At 41.8% G+C, this 14066-nt stretch overlaps 1 protein-coding gene across 1 annotated transcript in view; it reads right to left on the bottom strand.

The window, feature by feature from the left end:
* Positions 1 to 14066, bottom strand: part of TRPC7 (transient receptor potential cation channel subfamily C member 7) — a 107154-nt gene that overhangs the window by 16840 nt on the left and 76248 nt on the right. Inside the window, exons 7-9 of the mRNA XM_053376867.1 lie at positions 10826 to 11090; positions 4424 to 4619; positions 2704 to 2925 (exon numbers count right to left, since the gene is read on the bottom strand). Coding sequence (XP_053232842.1) covers positions 2704 to 2925; positions 4424 to 4619; positions 10826 to 11090 — 683 coding nt within the window. The remainder of the gene's footprint in view (positions 1 to 2703; positions 2926 to 4423; positions 4620 to 10825; positions 11091 to 14066) is intronic.

Here is a 14066-nt window from a genome sequence, read left to right on the forward strand (position 1 = left end):
ACAACAAAGGAGGAAATCAGTAGTGTGCGGGGGGGGGTGAGCTGACTTTCAAGGAAGCTTGCCCTTCATTATTGATTTTCTCGCTGAGGAATTCAGTTCTCTGAAACACACTTGGAAAAATCACTGTTTCTGCTGATTGTATGGCCTTGGAAAGGAGCTTGAAAATCCTTTGAAGCCACTTTTTCAGCTGATTATGCTCTGAAGGATCTATAAAGCTCTTTAAATATGCAGCATTCTCCTCATGCATCAGAAACAGAAAATTACAGAAATGGTAATCTATCCCCACCATATTTTGTTCTTTTTGTACAATGGAGCTTGAGATGCTCTGTTGCTTACTTGGTTGAGATGTCACATATTCTTTGGTGCGTATCCAAATTTCTCTTCCTAGTTCCTTTCCCTTACACAGTGGTTCCCGAAGCTTTATTAAGGAACCTACTGTTGTAATAAAACTTCAAAACAACAACACTACAGTGGATATGGTCCTGTTTCTCCCCCCTCCAGGTGATCTTTTCAGTTGATAAGGGTGAAGGACACCCTGCAGATACAATTGCTGTGTTCAGGGGCAGGCTTATCCAAAGATGCTTGCGTCATACCCTAGAACAGGAGCAGGAAACCTGTGGTCCTCCTATTGTTGCTCAACTACAACTCCCACCACCCCTGTCTATTTGTCAAGCTGACTGGGGCTGATAGGAGCTGGAGTGCAACAGCCTCTGGAGGGCCCCAGGCCCCAGCACCTGTAGCCTAAAATATTTCAGCAACATCTCAGGAACCAGATAGCTTGGAAAACATAGTTATCCAGGATACCACAGCCCATACCGTTGATTTAGATGGCTTAGTCAACAGCCACTGCCCGGTTATTAATTGCATCAAACTGGAAAGGGGGAAAAGTACCAACAGTAAGGGAATGGCAGAATAAGTTACTAGACTATGGAGAAATGGCTCATTTGTCAAATAGATTAAAGGGAAATACAGAACAATCATTCACGCAAAAATGGGATATGTTCAAGAAATACCTACAAAAATATAATAATGAGATAACTTCTATGGCAACATTTGAATGACCCTTGTGTAAATTAAACATTATTAAATTAGGAGAAATGGTACAATATTTTATAAGAAAGTATTAGAAAATATATTAAGAGTAAGGTAAGAAGTATATTTAATGTTGTAAATGTAACTTACATCGGGAAATGACTGGAAGTCTATTTTGACTTAGTTTAGTTTATTGGATTTTATTGGTTTATTTTTGTTTAGTTAGAAAGTATAAGAAAAGAGCACGTAGAAATACAACTTTAAATCAATATTTAACGGTATAATTATTTAAGGTTGTCATTATTATTAGTTTTATCTTTTCTTTGTACGTGTATTTGTGTATGATATCCTTGATGTCAATTAATAATAAAATGATTTAGATGGCTTAGAGAGCTACATTCCCTAGGATTTTTTTTTGCACCTGGGACACTGCTATAGAAGCATTCAATGCACAGGACGGATGGAGGAAACAAAAGAGCAGGAAAGACAAGCACCCATCTATAGAAACAGACCTGGCTGCCTCTGTTAGGAATGTTCTGGAAAAAGGAAGGAGCAGCGGAGCAGGACTCAAGGTTTCATGGACGTTGTGGAATGGATTGAGAGACACAACTGGAAACCTTGCTGCATTCTCAGTGACATCAGCCTGAGAGGGTTTTTGAATTTGGAATTGGTCAGTGGGGTGTGGGGAGAGAACTGACTTTCTTTTGGAAAATAGCTCAGTTTGCCAAGGCCAGTTCCAAATTAAGCCAGAAGGAGCTGATTCATCACTAAAAAGAGCAGTTTCTATGTAACTGATATTACTGTAATTATTTGCGAGTTTTCTTCATCGAACCCCTGGGGAAGGCTGTGCAGGTTCAAAGCCTATGAGGTTTTGAAAGTCATGGTCTGAGTGAACACCTGCAGTCTAATTTTTTTTTTTGGGGGGGGAGTGCCATGATTATTTTGCTGCTGAGAAAAACTATACATTGAGATGCGGGGGTCACATCATTGTAATAAAATTCTCCAGAATCTTCCAATTCACCAGTTGGAAGTTTTGTCCCTACCCCCCCCCTCTACTCCACCTCCAGCTTCATAAACTCTGAACAAACGCCGGCTCCCTCGGCCTGAAGCGAGATGTGTGCCGCACCCCATAGCCACCTTTGACTGGACCTAACCATACAGGGGTCCTTTACCTTTGCTGTCTGTTCTCCTTGCTGCACTATTGCTTTTTCTATGACTCTGCAGAGCAAACACAAGCCACACCAATGCACAGGGAGACTGTGGATGTATTTTAGCTTTAGCAGGCGCTAGAGCAGGCTTCCTCAAACTTGGCCCTCCAGATGTTTTGAGACTACAATTCCCATCATCCCCGACCACTGTTCCTGCAAGCTAGGGATCATGTGAGTTCTAGGCCAAAAACATCTGCACTAGAGTGACGCTCTCTCATATTGTGACACATTTCCATAAAGGCTGGCTGCCACATTTTTAAAGCAGTGTTCTTCAGCTTCAATTCTTGGTGGACTTCCATCAAACATGACCACGGACTAAGCTATCTGATGACAATGAGAGCTGTCATCCAGCAAGATCTGGGGACTCAAGGTTGAAGAACACTGGTTTAAACAAAATGATTAAATGAAGGGATGAATGAACAATCCCCCAACCACAACTTTTGTTAGAAATAAAAGGACATACCCTTAGCTTGGAATTCAGCATGCCCATCTCGAGATCATTTTCACAGTTTTTGGCCTTGGATTTGCAGAGTTTTATGAGGCACATTTTAATTCTCATTATGAGATAATAAAACGACTTAGGGCTTGGCACTAGGTTAAAAGGAGCAGGTAGAGTCCTTCCCTCGTCAAAATATGAAAGCCAAAGCTTGGCACGTGCAAACTTCCATTCCACATCTGCATCCTCCTGCAAAAGGAACAAAGGGGAGGGGTTGCTTTTTAAAAGATGGCAATGTTACCATTTCAGAAGACAACTCAGTTCATATCATTCCACAGATGGGCAATACATTTGTTGGGACCAACCAAAATGTCACAAAAGTGCAGCAAGCTTTCGATTCTCCAGATGTCTTCCTCAGGCAAGATTAAAAAAGAAATACTAAGCAGTGTGTACATGCTTTTAAATAAATAAGGGAGAGTGGGATGTACAAAACCTAGGCTTATCTTGGAGGCATGAAGTTGTTTATAGACTCAGTCCCAGATGGAAATTGCAGGCTGAATTAGTCCCTCCCAGGAACTACAGATGTCAAGTCATACACCTAGGAATTCTGGGATAAAGAAGAAATGGTTGCTCCTCATCCCTATAAATTAAAGTCTGGCTTGCAACCCAGACCTTTCCCAAACTTTAAACAAAACACACAGGCTCCTGGATAGGTAAGCTCATTGTTACTAGAACAGTCTTGAAAAGGTGCTTTAAAAAGTGCTTTCGATTTTGATCTTCTTACACAGGTGCCAAAATGTTTTGTCCTGAAGTCAACCGTCTGCAAAAATGCTGCTTATAACTTCCTTTTGCAATTAGCCATGAATCAAATGCACCACAGAAATATCCAATTCTTTGGCATTTGATCCACTACAGATTCTCACATAGCAGTTTGGACTTCTCATCCCTTCTGGTAGGATTATAATCAGGCTTTTTCTTTCTTTCTTGATATGGCCTTATTCCTATAATGTGGTTCTTTTTCAGACGTAGGATGTGCAAACAAGTTCATTTCTCAGTTTAAAAAATTCACCGCTACACGACTGTCAAAGGAGCCAAGACACAAATAACAATTGTGGGAGGGCAATTCAAGGTGAGCACTGCCTGTTTTGATCTAAATGGCATCTTTCTTCTGTCTTTCCACTTGTACCTTCGGATCTTCAGATTAATTATTGTTTGCTGAGTGAAAACCAAAAAGCTATCAGCGTCAGTAAGAGAATGTGGCATCTGCTGATAGTCCATTCTTAAATCTGCACCATGATAAATGCAGGATGCTTACTGAGCTTTTTAAAACCTCTCTTCTGGTGTAATGTTGTGTTTCACAGGGATTCAGATATAACTACATTACAAATAGGTAGAAACAACAACGATCATATTTTATGGTTAGTAGCCTGGGGGCTGGTTTAGCCATATTGTGCCCCATCATCCAAACCCAGATTAGAAATACTGTACACAGAGATGTTTCCTCAAGGATCTTGAAATCATTTGCAAATTAAATAGAGGAAACCCACTGGGTAGAGATGGATTTTGCCCTTAGAGAGAGCAAAGGCCACAGTGACGGAACTGGGCTCCTTTGGGAGGAAGAGTGGGATAGAAATTTAATAAATAAAAATAAAATAAATGACCAAGTGAGAAAAAGAGATGATCTTCCTTTTCATAATATATAGTCACCAAGCAAATTTGCTACATCATCACATTTGATGTACCTTACCTCAATTTCCTGATAGGAATTGTTGATCATGGCTATTAACATGTTGAGGAGCACAACCACCATGGTGACGTTATAAACTCCATAGAGGACATATCCAATGTTCTCAATAAACTTGTGGTCGTACTTCAGCACCACTGATATTACCTCAGACAAACCAAATATGGACCAGAATAAGGTTTTAAAACTTTCTTCTACCCTAAAGACAAAAAAAGAGTCTTTAGTCCTCCATAGATACCTTGTCTCCATGTGATCACAGGAGCTGCAAGTACAACTAGGCAATATCGTCTGAAGAGGCTAAGAGCACTGACGAACAATATCACACCCTTACGTTGACTGATTTTCCTATTTCCAATTTTAGTCTGGATCTGGACTATGAATCCATACAGGGTTTCAATATTTCCATTGGCAATTCACTAAATCCTCCGTGGATCACTGGTTAAAAGGTAAAGATACCCATGACCATTTGGTCCAGTCGTGAACGACTCTGGGATTGCATGCTCATCTCGCTCTATAAGCCGATGGAGCCAGAGTTTGTCTGCAGCTTCTGGGTCATGTGGCCAGCATGATTAAGCCGCTTCTGGCGAACCAGAACAGTGCACGGAAACACCATTTACCTTCCCGCCAGAGCGGTACCTGTCTATCTACTTGCACTTGATGTGCTTTTGAACTGCTGGGTGGGCAGGAGCTAGGACCGAACAACGGGAGCTCACCCCATTGAGGGGATTCGAACTGCCGACCTTCTGATCAGCAAGCCCTAGGCTCTGTGGTTAAATGTGAACTAAACACACCTCCCCTCACATCTTACCTTATGCATGGGAACGCAAGCTGCATAGCCAAGGCTCAGTTCTTTTATTTAATTTTGTTTGTTTAAAACATGTACACTATGTGAGGAATTCATTTCTGATGGAACGATATGCCCACCCCACTCCCCACATGGTGTTCTGAGGAGACTCCTGAATCACTGAGATGATAAGATCTAATCGAGGGGTGAGAATTCTCAGGCCCCGGCCCTAAATGTGGCCATCTGGGGCAATCTTACTTTCTGGACTCTCACTATGGCACACCTTTCATTGGACCACACAGCTCACTGCCTTGTTCCGTATCCTCAAGTGATTTTGCTTGCTTGAACTGTGATGATGCCTTTTGCTTACCCAGATAAATGGAGAGATGCATACTTACTTTTGTATACCTTCCTATACACAGGTAAGCATCACACCTGTTGCTTGGCATTACTCTACAGCAAATGAGCTAAACTAAATGAGTATTATTGCATCCTTACACTGCTTTTCCTTTTAACAGTTGAAGGGTTTTGAAAACTACATATAAAGAAATGTAAAACTGTTGTTCATATAAGCTGAGGCATGGCTTCTGTTCTTCCATTAAGCAGAACATTTCCCAGTAATAATACCTTTTATAAATGTTTGAAGGTTGTCATCTAAATCACTTAGCCAACTGAAATAAAAAACCTTGACCCCAGCAGTATCCCTCTATTAACCTTTTATTTTAATTTGGAAGGGTGCCACTATTTTTTCAGGTCCTCCCAGCAATGTTAATATATTAGTGTCAAAACTGCTATTTTCCCTCACAACTTAAGCATTAACCTCTGTTTTGGAATGCTGCCATATTTCCCTTGAAAGTCTCATTGTTATGCAGGCATTGTGAGTCTGTGACCACAATGGTCCAATACATATTAACTGAATGAGGTAGAATAGAAAATGGAACCCTCTTCCCATGTCAAAGTGCTTACTGTTCAAAGCCTGCCAAATTATTTTGGCACTTGAGGTAAAATAATAATAATAAAAAAGCCCTCACATCTCTTCCCCCAGCCACTTTTTGGCAGTAAAAATATAGTAAGAGTAATAATAATAATAATAATAATAATAATAATAATAATAATAATAACAACAGCAGCAACAACAACAACAACAGTAATAACAACAACAACAACTGATGATTTGTTGCCCTTTCATTATTCCCAGGCATAGCTGCTTGAAATGGCAGTCTGAGGTGGTGGGAAACCCATTGTTTAAGTTGTAGCACTTTGTGAGGCAGGTGGAGGTTAACATGGAGAAGTCTACCACCAGCACCGCAGTTGGACAGCAGACTGAGGACATGACACAACTGCAGCATATGAGAAGTTGAACTCAAGCACAAGAAAGATGGGAATGTATCTGATACATGGACTCTTTATAATAATAATATAATAATTTATTATTTCTACCCCGCCCATCTGGCTGGGTTTCCCTAGCCACTCTGGGCAGCTTCCAACAAAAGATTAAAAATACATTAAAATATCAGTCATTAAAAACTTCCCTAAACAGGGCTGCCTTCTGAAGTCTTCTAAATGTCAGATAGTTGTTTATCTCTTGGACATCTGATGGGAGGGTGTTCCACAGGGCGGGTGCCACTACTGAGAAGGCCCTCTGCCGGGTTCCCTTTAGACAAAACTATTTATTTGACTGTCTGAGGACCAGGTTGGTCTGGACCACCAGATGTCCTTTCCTTTTTTCCCCTCCTGCCCCTTACATGTGTGCACAGACCACAACGTTTTTATTTATTAGGAATTATTTTGTATTGTTTGACTGTATTTGCATTTGTTTCCCTTTGGAAAATTCAATTAAAAAACTGTTAGTTTAAAAATGCTCTTCCATCCCAAAGCTGTCATCCACATAAACTACTAGATGTCAGAAAGGAAGAGTTTTAGTTGCTGGATTTTTGGTCTTTGATCTTCCTGAGATCCAGTTCAAGGTTTTCTATTGTTTTTATGGAGGCACATTCATATGGAGCCTACTTTCTATAGCGACACAGGCCAAGGGCTCAGAGTTTGTCTGTCCCTGCTATAGGCTTCACCCTGTCACATTGACTTCCCCTTCCCCCACCTAACCCAGCTTTGATCCCTTTCTGACTCAGCAGGAAGTAGGTCTGACCAGCATCCTAGGAATCCACTAATACCTGCCTCCCCCTCTGTTGCTGCTACTGTGATTGGCCAGGTTGTGGTGGTGGTGGTGGCTCCACATGGCTGCAAGAAGTTTGGATTGCTCCACAAGCCATGCTTAGAGTAAACCCACTGAAATCAATGGCAGTTGAGTTTACGAACTTAAGTCCCGTAGATTTCAGTGGGTCTGTTCTAAGCATGACTGAGTCTGGATCGAACCTGTTACGTTCGGCACCGTGGTAGTGATCAGATACCCTCCTTCTTCAGGACTGAACAGGTATTTATCCACTTTGCAGAAGGATAAACTGCAGAATGGGGGAAGTGAAGTGAATGATTCCAATTTATCCAGTGAATTAAAGCTGCAAGCCGAGTCTGAAGCCTGCTGGCTGCTTCCCTCTTGTTGCAATACACACAATCTCCCTTACTATATTGGCATCTACATATATCTGTCTCCGGAGGGAGATGGGATTTTTCCATTACTACACATCACAAGCTCAACAGAGGATATTACGATCTTTCATCAAACAAAGAATTAACACCACATAGTAATATGTGGCATTAAAACCATGCAGGGAAAAAAATGTGGCAGACAGCTGAGCTGCGTGCTGACTTCTCCTTGTTTCAGTAAGCATGAGGCTTATTTCCACGAGGACACATCACTTATGTAAATCTCTCCTGCATAATTTCTCTCCTGTCTGAAAAAAGCATTAAGGTATCTTTCCAGATGAATATTTTTGCCTTAAAAATTTAAGTGTTGTAGGCCTAATGTACCTATCCAGAATGCAGGGGGTGGGTCAGATCGTGGGACTGAGCCCGTCTCAGTATTTGAGACACATTCTCTGTGGGAATCTAAGCTTTCTCCAAAACATGCTACATTTCTATGTGCAGGAATAATAAATGGTGCAGCCTCAAAAGATCTTGCCCACATGCTTTTTCTGACAGGCTTTCAGCTGATGTATTGGGGATGTTTTGGTGCTACAGCAATCTGACATGAGAACCATCTCTTGCTCAAGCAATTCTGCTAGTTAACTAGCCCCAGTGGTGGGCGAAAAGCAGGCGGGCACATCCTGGGGGCAGCTGTGATGGCACCCCACCGGGATTTTGGTGCCGGGGCGGTGCACTCCCTGCCCCCTCTTCCTCCGTCAATGACCAGCCCACAGCTCAAGGTCTTTAAGTTAGTTCCTCCCTATAGCTATATACTAGGGGCTGAACCTTTGCTTGCTTCACTCACCCTTGGCACCTATTCTACCCCCAACTTTACCCTATATCTTGCCACCACCACCCCCGACCTCATTGATCACCCCAAACCCCACACTGGGTCAGATCCAGCCCAATCGCCTTCTAAATCAGGCCCACAGATGGTCCGGTTTTTACATGAGTAGAATGTGTGCCTTTATTTAAAATGCATCTCTGGTTATTTGTGGGGCATAGGAATTTGTGCATTTCCCCCCCCAAAAAAATATAGTCCGGCCCCCACAAGGTGGGAGGGACAGTGGACTGGCCCCCTGCTAAAAAAGTTTGCTGACCCCTGCTTTAGACCTCCTGCTTTCCACTTTATGCCACCACAGCAAAGCAAGTTGACGGGTCAGACCTCCACTTATGATTTGGAATGGGCATTAGAATGGATTAATTGGGAAACAGGTCATATTATTTCTAAGCACACTCTGAGATTACAATCCTCGCACACTTGAAACTGTGAGCCAGGGTTGGAATTCAAAGGCAACTTGTGCTCAGCTTGTAATGAACTTGCGATTTCCAGACTGGGGAATTTCATTCTCCTTGTTTCCGAAATTGGCATCATCGCTAATGGAAAATCTGTAAAATAGGATTATTACTTGCAGCCATGTGACAGTGACCGCTGCATTCCTTTACATTTAATCTCTCAAAGACAAGGAATTTAATTCAGCATAAATTCAAATGTAAATTGCATTTATCTTTTTTTAAAAATGATGAATTGGAGCACTAAGAAGTGAAATACTGACAGTTGCAACCTGAAATCTGCTATCTTGTACAGCTTCTTTAGGCCACAGCCTTTAATTACAGGATTAGATACTATTTTTCACTTCCAACATCTGTCAAAGGATGTGTGCACTTGAAAGCAGAATTAAGGGCATACAGGCAGTTGAAAAATGGATGATTCATTCTGCTTGACTGAGCTACAAAGTTTGATATTCATGTATATTGTTAAGATGGTACCCAAATAGCACATAGCATTGGATGGCATAATGAATATGGAAACAGCAGAGGTCAAGTCTGAATAGCCTCAAATCTAGGGCTTTTTAAACAGTTTTTTTTTAATGCCCGCTCCTGCTTCAGATGTTGGCTCTCAGGAAAGCTGTAGAACAATGTGTTCAATACACTGATAACACTCATCCCTGTATCATCAGCATATGGAAAACCTTGAGGTGCAAAGTCCCTAAGGATTCCTCAACTGCCAGGATTGTCTGGGGTTCAAAAAGAGAATATTAGAGAATGTTTGCTGATAAATCTCGTGATTCAGCTACTCAAAGCTGCATAGCACCCTACACAGCTTAGGTACAAGCTATCTGAAAGATTGTATTCCCTTATATGAACCTGCCTGGGTTTTGAGATCTTTGGGGCAGGCCCTTCTCTTGATCCTGCGACCCTCACAGGCATGCTTGGTAGTGACATGGGAGGAGAGGGCCTTTTTAGTAGCTACCCCCAGACTTGGGAAATTCCTTCCTAGAGTAGGGTCTCTCCTTGCTGCCCTTCCACTGGCAGGTGAAGACTTCCCTGTTCTAACAGGCTTTTGGGAACTGGCTGCTTTTAATGAAAGGGCTGGTGCTATGCTGTTTTTACTGTAATTAATTGTATGCTTAAACCAAATTTTATATATGTATATAGCTTTAATCCTATCAATGTTTAATTGTTTTTCAATTATAGTTTTTTTCCTTATGTTTTTAGCAGTTCTTGTTTTTATCTTTAAGCCGTCTTGAGTCCCATCAGGGAAAAAGTTGGAGTAACAACAACAACAATACAGAAGACAAGTGAAGAGAAATGGCTTGGGGAAGAGAGGGGCAAACATAGCAAATCAGTGGTTTCATCCAACCTTCCCTAAGCATCATACTTAAAGCCAGGGCTTTTTTCCAGCTAGAACTCACCAGAACTCAGTGGCGCCATTGCCATTCTAAGAGAACGAGGAAGGAGTTCATGGTGAGTTCCGGCACCTATTTTTTCTAGAAAAATAGCAGTGCATAAAGCAAAGGGCGTGATGTGTCATCTTCATTGATCAACCACCAAAGTAAACAGTACTCAAGTTCTTAAATGTGGCACTTTTGCATAAAGTCTATTTTACTACTTCTAATTATTACACAGCATAGTTCAACGCTTGTTCTATCAAACTGGCATGTGATTTTATGCAATCTGTGGTTCTGTACAGAACATATACAAAGGCAATCTGGAGAGAAAGCCAGTTGCATCACAAACTGTCCTGCCGAGATACTCACGTCGTGAATGCTGGGTTATATTTTGCACCAAGGTAGTAGGAGTAAAGGTTGAACATTCCAATCATGAAGGCGAGAAACACCATGATGAAAATAACCATGAATTTGAAGATGTCTTTCACAGTCCTTCCCAAAGAGATCTGGAGAGGACCAAAACTTTCATTGGCAGGGAGGATGTATGCAATCCGGGAGAAGCTGAGTACCACTGCAATTGCATATAGTCCTTCTGATATGATCTGAGGATCTGAGGGAAGCCACTTGCTCCTGGCTAAAATGAAACACAAGAGGTGATATATATTATTAATGTGAACAGAGCTAAGGTTCAAGGGGTGGCTGAGGACCCTGTACATTGCAGAAGGAAGACCCAGGATATGCTTTCTTTCACCGGGGGTTTCCTAGGGATTTCCTAGATGTTACTGTCTTCCCTTCTTACCCACTTCACTTTACTCTCCCAGTTTCTTCTATTATCTTTCATTACTGCAGTAGTTCATCTGCAAGACTTCTAGAACAAAATAGTGGGCTTTGGCCAAAGCAGAGGCACACCAAAGAATAACCAATAAACTAGAAGACTTCTGAAGGCCACCCTCTATAGGGAAGATTTTAATGCTTGATGTCTCATTGTGTTTTTATGTTTTGTTGGAAGTTGCCCAGAGTGGCTGCAGTGACCCATCACAGGGGCCGAGTACAAATAATAAAAGCATCATCATCATCATCATCATCATCATCATCATCATCATCATTAACTAGCATCACATTTCAGAGGATCAAGGTGCAGCAGATGTCTAAAAGTATATATAAGAACACAGGATATTGCCTTGCACTAACCCAGGCAGACCACTAGTCTGTCTAACTCAGTACTGTCTATAGCAGGCATGCCAATGGCAGTCAGGGATGTGACAAATGTGCACTACCAGGGCCGGCCTGGGCTGGCCCAAGACATCTTGCTGTTTGAGGCAAAGGACAAGATGGTACTCCCTGCCCCATTCTACAGATTTACTGGCAACTGAAACTTACTCCAACACTGACAATGGGATAGTGTCCTCCATCACACTTGAGGCAGAAGGTTAAGGTGGTTTTTTTGGGGGGGGACGGGACTATGGGATATATTGCCTTATCACCAAGGACTAGGTGGCAGGAGTGGTGGAGATCAGGAGGAACAGTCAGGGTGCTGCCACCATTGCTCCCAACATCTGCCACATGATTCAGTCACGTCACACTGCCTAATGGTAGGGACGGCCCCAGACCAGGGATACAGGGAAAGCACAGCAGATCAGCCACTAGGTTAGAAGCAGAGAGAAAGGATGGGCTCTTTTTATCAGCTACCAGAATGAAAAAACATTGCACATGACATTCCCCCTATAACTTACAGTGGTAAGTAGTTATGAACTTAATTCGTTCCGGAGGTCCGTTCTTAACCCGAAACCGTTCTTAACCTGAGGCGCGCTTTCGCTAATGGGGCTTCCTGCTGCGCCGCCAGTGCGCGATTTCTGTTCTCATCCTGGGGCAAGGTTCTCAACTCATGGTAACTTTTCTGGGTTAGCAGAGTTTGTAACCTGAAGCGTTTGTAACCTGAGTCATTTGTAACTCGGGGTACCACTGTATTCCAATTTATATTATCTTTTTCCTTTACTTAATTTTTCTTAATCTAGTGTAGTATTTAGAGGCTTCTGTTGTCTTTTCCTTTTTTCCTTTCACTTAAATTTAGCAAATATGTTTACAAAAAGAAATGAGGAAACTCAGCCATCCAGTACTATGATTATTCAGAACAAAGATGCTGACTCTGAGCTATTATAAACAGACAGACACACAAATAACTAAGAAGAGAAATAATAGGCAGAAATATCAAGTCTCTGGCAGGCCCTTGTCCGAATGTCTACTTTTATGATAACTAGTTTGATATTTTAGTATTTCCATTTTTGTGTAGACTTCTGTGAATTACATTACAGGAAAATCCTTTCTTGCTGGTTCACTTTGTACTTTGGAATAAGGCTGATTACACAGTTGCTCCACAAGAGGGAGCACTTACCCCACAATATGTAATAGCAGAAAGGTAAAATGGTCTAGCAGTGTCAAAAAAGAATATAATCCATATGCATGCCCTGCTTAGTGACTGCTTTACTATGTGTGTGAGCAAAGTTTATCCTGACACATTTTCTTAGAGAAAATGTAAATTATTTCCAAGTGTTCTGCATCTGGGTGTTATAAGAAATCAGCACTGCTTTTCTAAATTCGATAAAAGTACATTGTATCACATTACATCTGAATACTGTTATTCTTTCCTGGCTTCCCTGTTCTGCAGGGTTTTTTCCCAGGCAACTGTATCAACAGAGCCCAGAAGATGTATGGCTCAAAATGATGGCAACTTTGTGTGACAAAAGAAAAACATTTCAGTCTACTTTTGGTGATCTAGTCCTGAAACAGCTACAATCCTGTTTCTACAGTTGTTGACAAATTACATTAACACATCAAAATCCAAAACTCTAGAGGCCCAAACAGATTCTGCTGTGCATTCCAAAGATGTATATTGGAATATAGGAGGTTGAGATCAGGCAAAACCCAGGGACTTCTGCACACAAATCACCCCTTACATTTAAGGAGGCACTACAGACACAATTTGCAAGTGAGAAGCAAATACTGAGGGGTGTAGTGCTTAACCCTCCACTTTCCCCTGCAATCCCCCCCCCCCGATGCTCCCCCCCATGAAAGCTCTGCATGCATATTTGATATCAGACAGGGAAAACAGCTTGGAAAGCAGGGAAAAGATGAAGGTTAAGCACCCCCTCTTTGCACCTGCATGCTTTTGCCTGCAAATCACCACCATCACCTTTACAGCGCAGACATGCTGCTGGGTTTCCAAATGCATGTTGGCCACTGATCACTCAGTTTTGGCCTCACTTCTATTTCCTCATCTAGAGGAATCTGTCTCAATGCATTTTGACAACAAGCTCACAGTGTGGGAATGGTGCCTTGAACTGGGATTTTAGTTTTGCAAAACCTGCTTCTGGAAATTGCCATCTGTCATCAGACCAGAGAAAACTTTGATTTTATTTTTTTTAACCTCGTGCCTTTTTACCAAGGAGCTGCTGGCAGTCAGTGATAACTTTCGCCAAATGTTTCTTTTCCTTTTTCCCCTTGGAGAAATACTAAGGGGTCCTACCCTAGCAGTGAGTCATATGCCAACGCTTCCCCAGGAGTTTCACCTCCTAAATGTACATACATATTATCAAGCTGTGAATGTCTCGTT

Source organism: Podarcis raffonei, chromosome 2, assembly GCF_027172205.1.
Source record: "Podarcis raffonei isolate rPodRaf1 chromosome 2, rPodRaf1.pri, whole genome shotgun sequence".
Taxonomy (NCBI): Eukaryota; Metazoa; Chordata; class Lepidosauria; order Squamata; family Lacertidae; genus Podarcis; species Podarcis raffonei.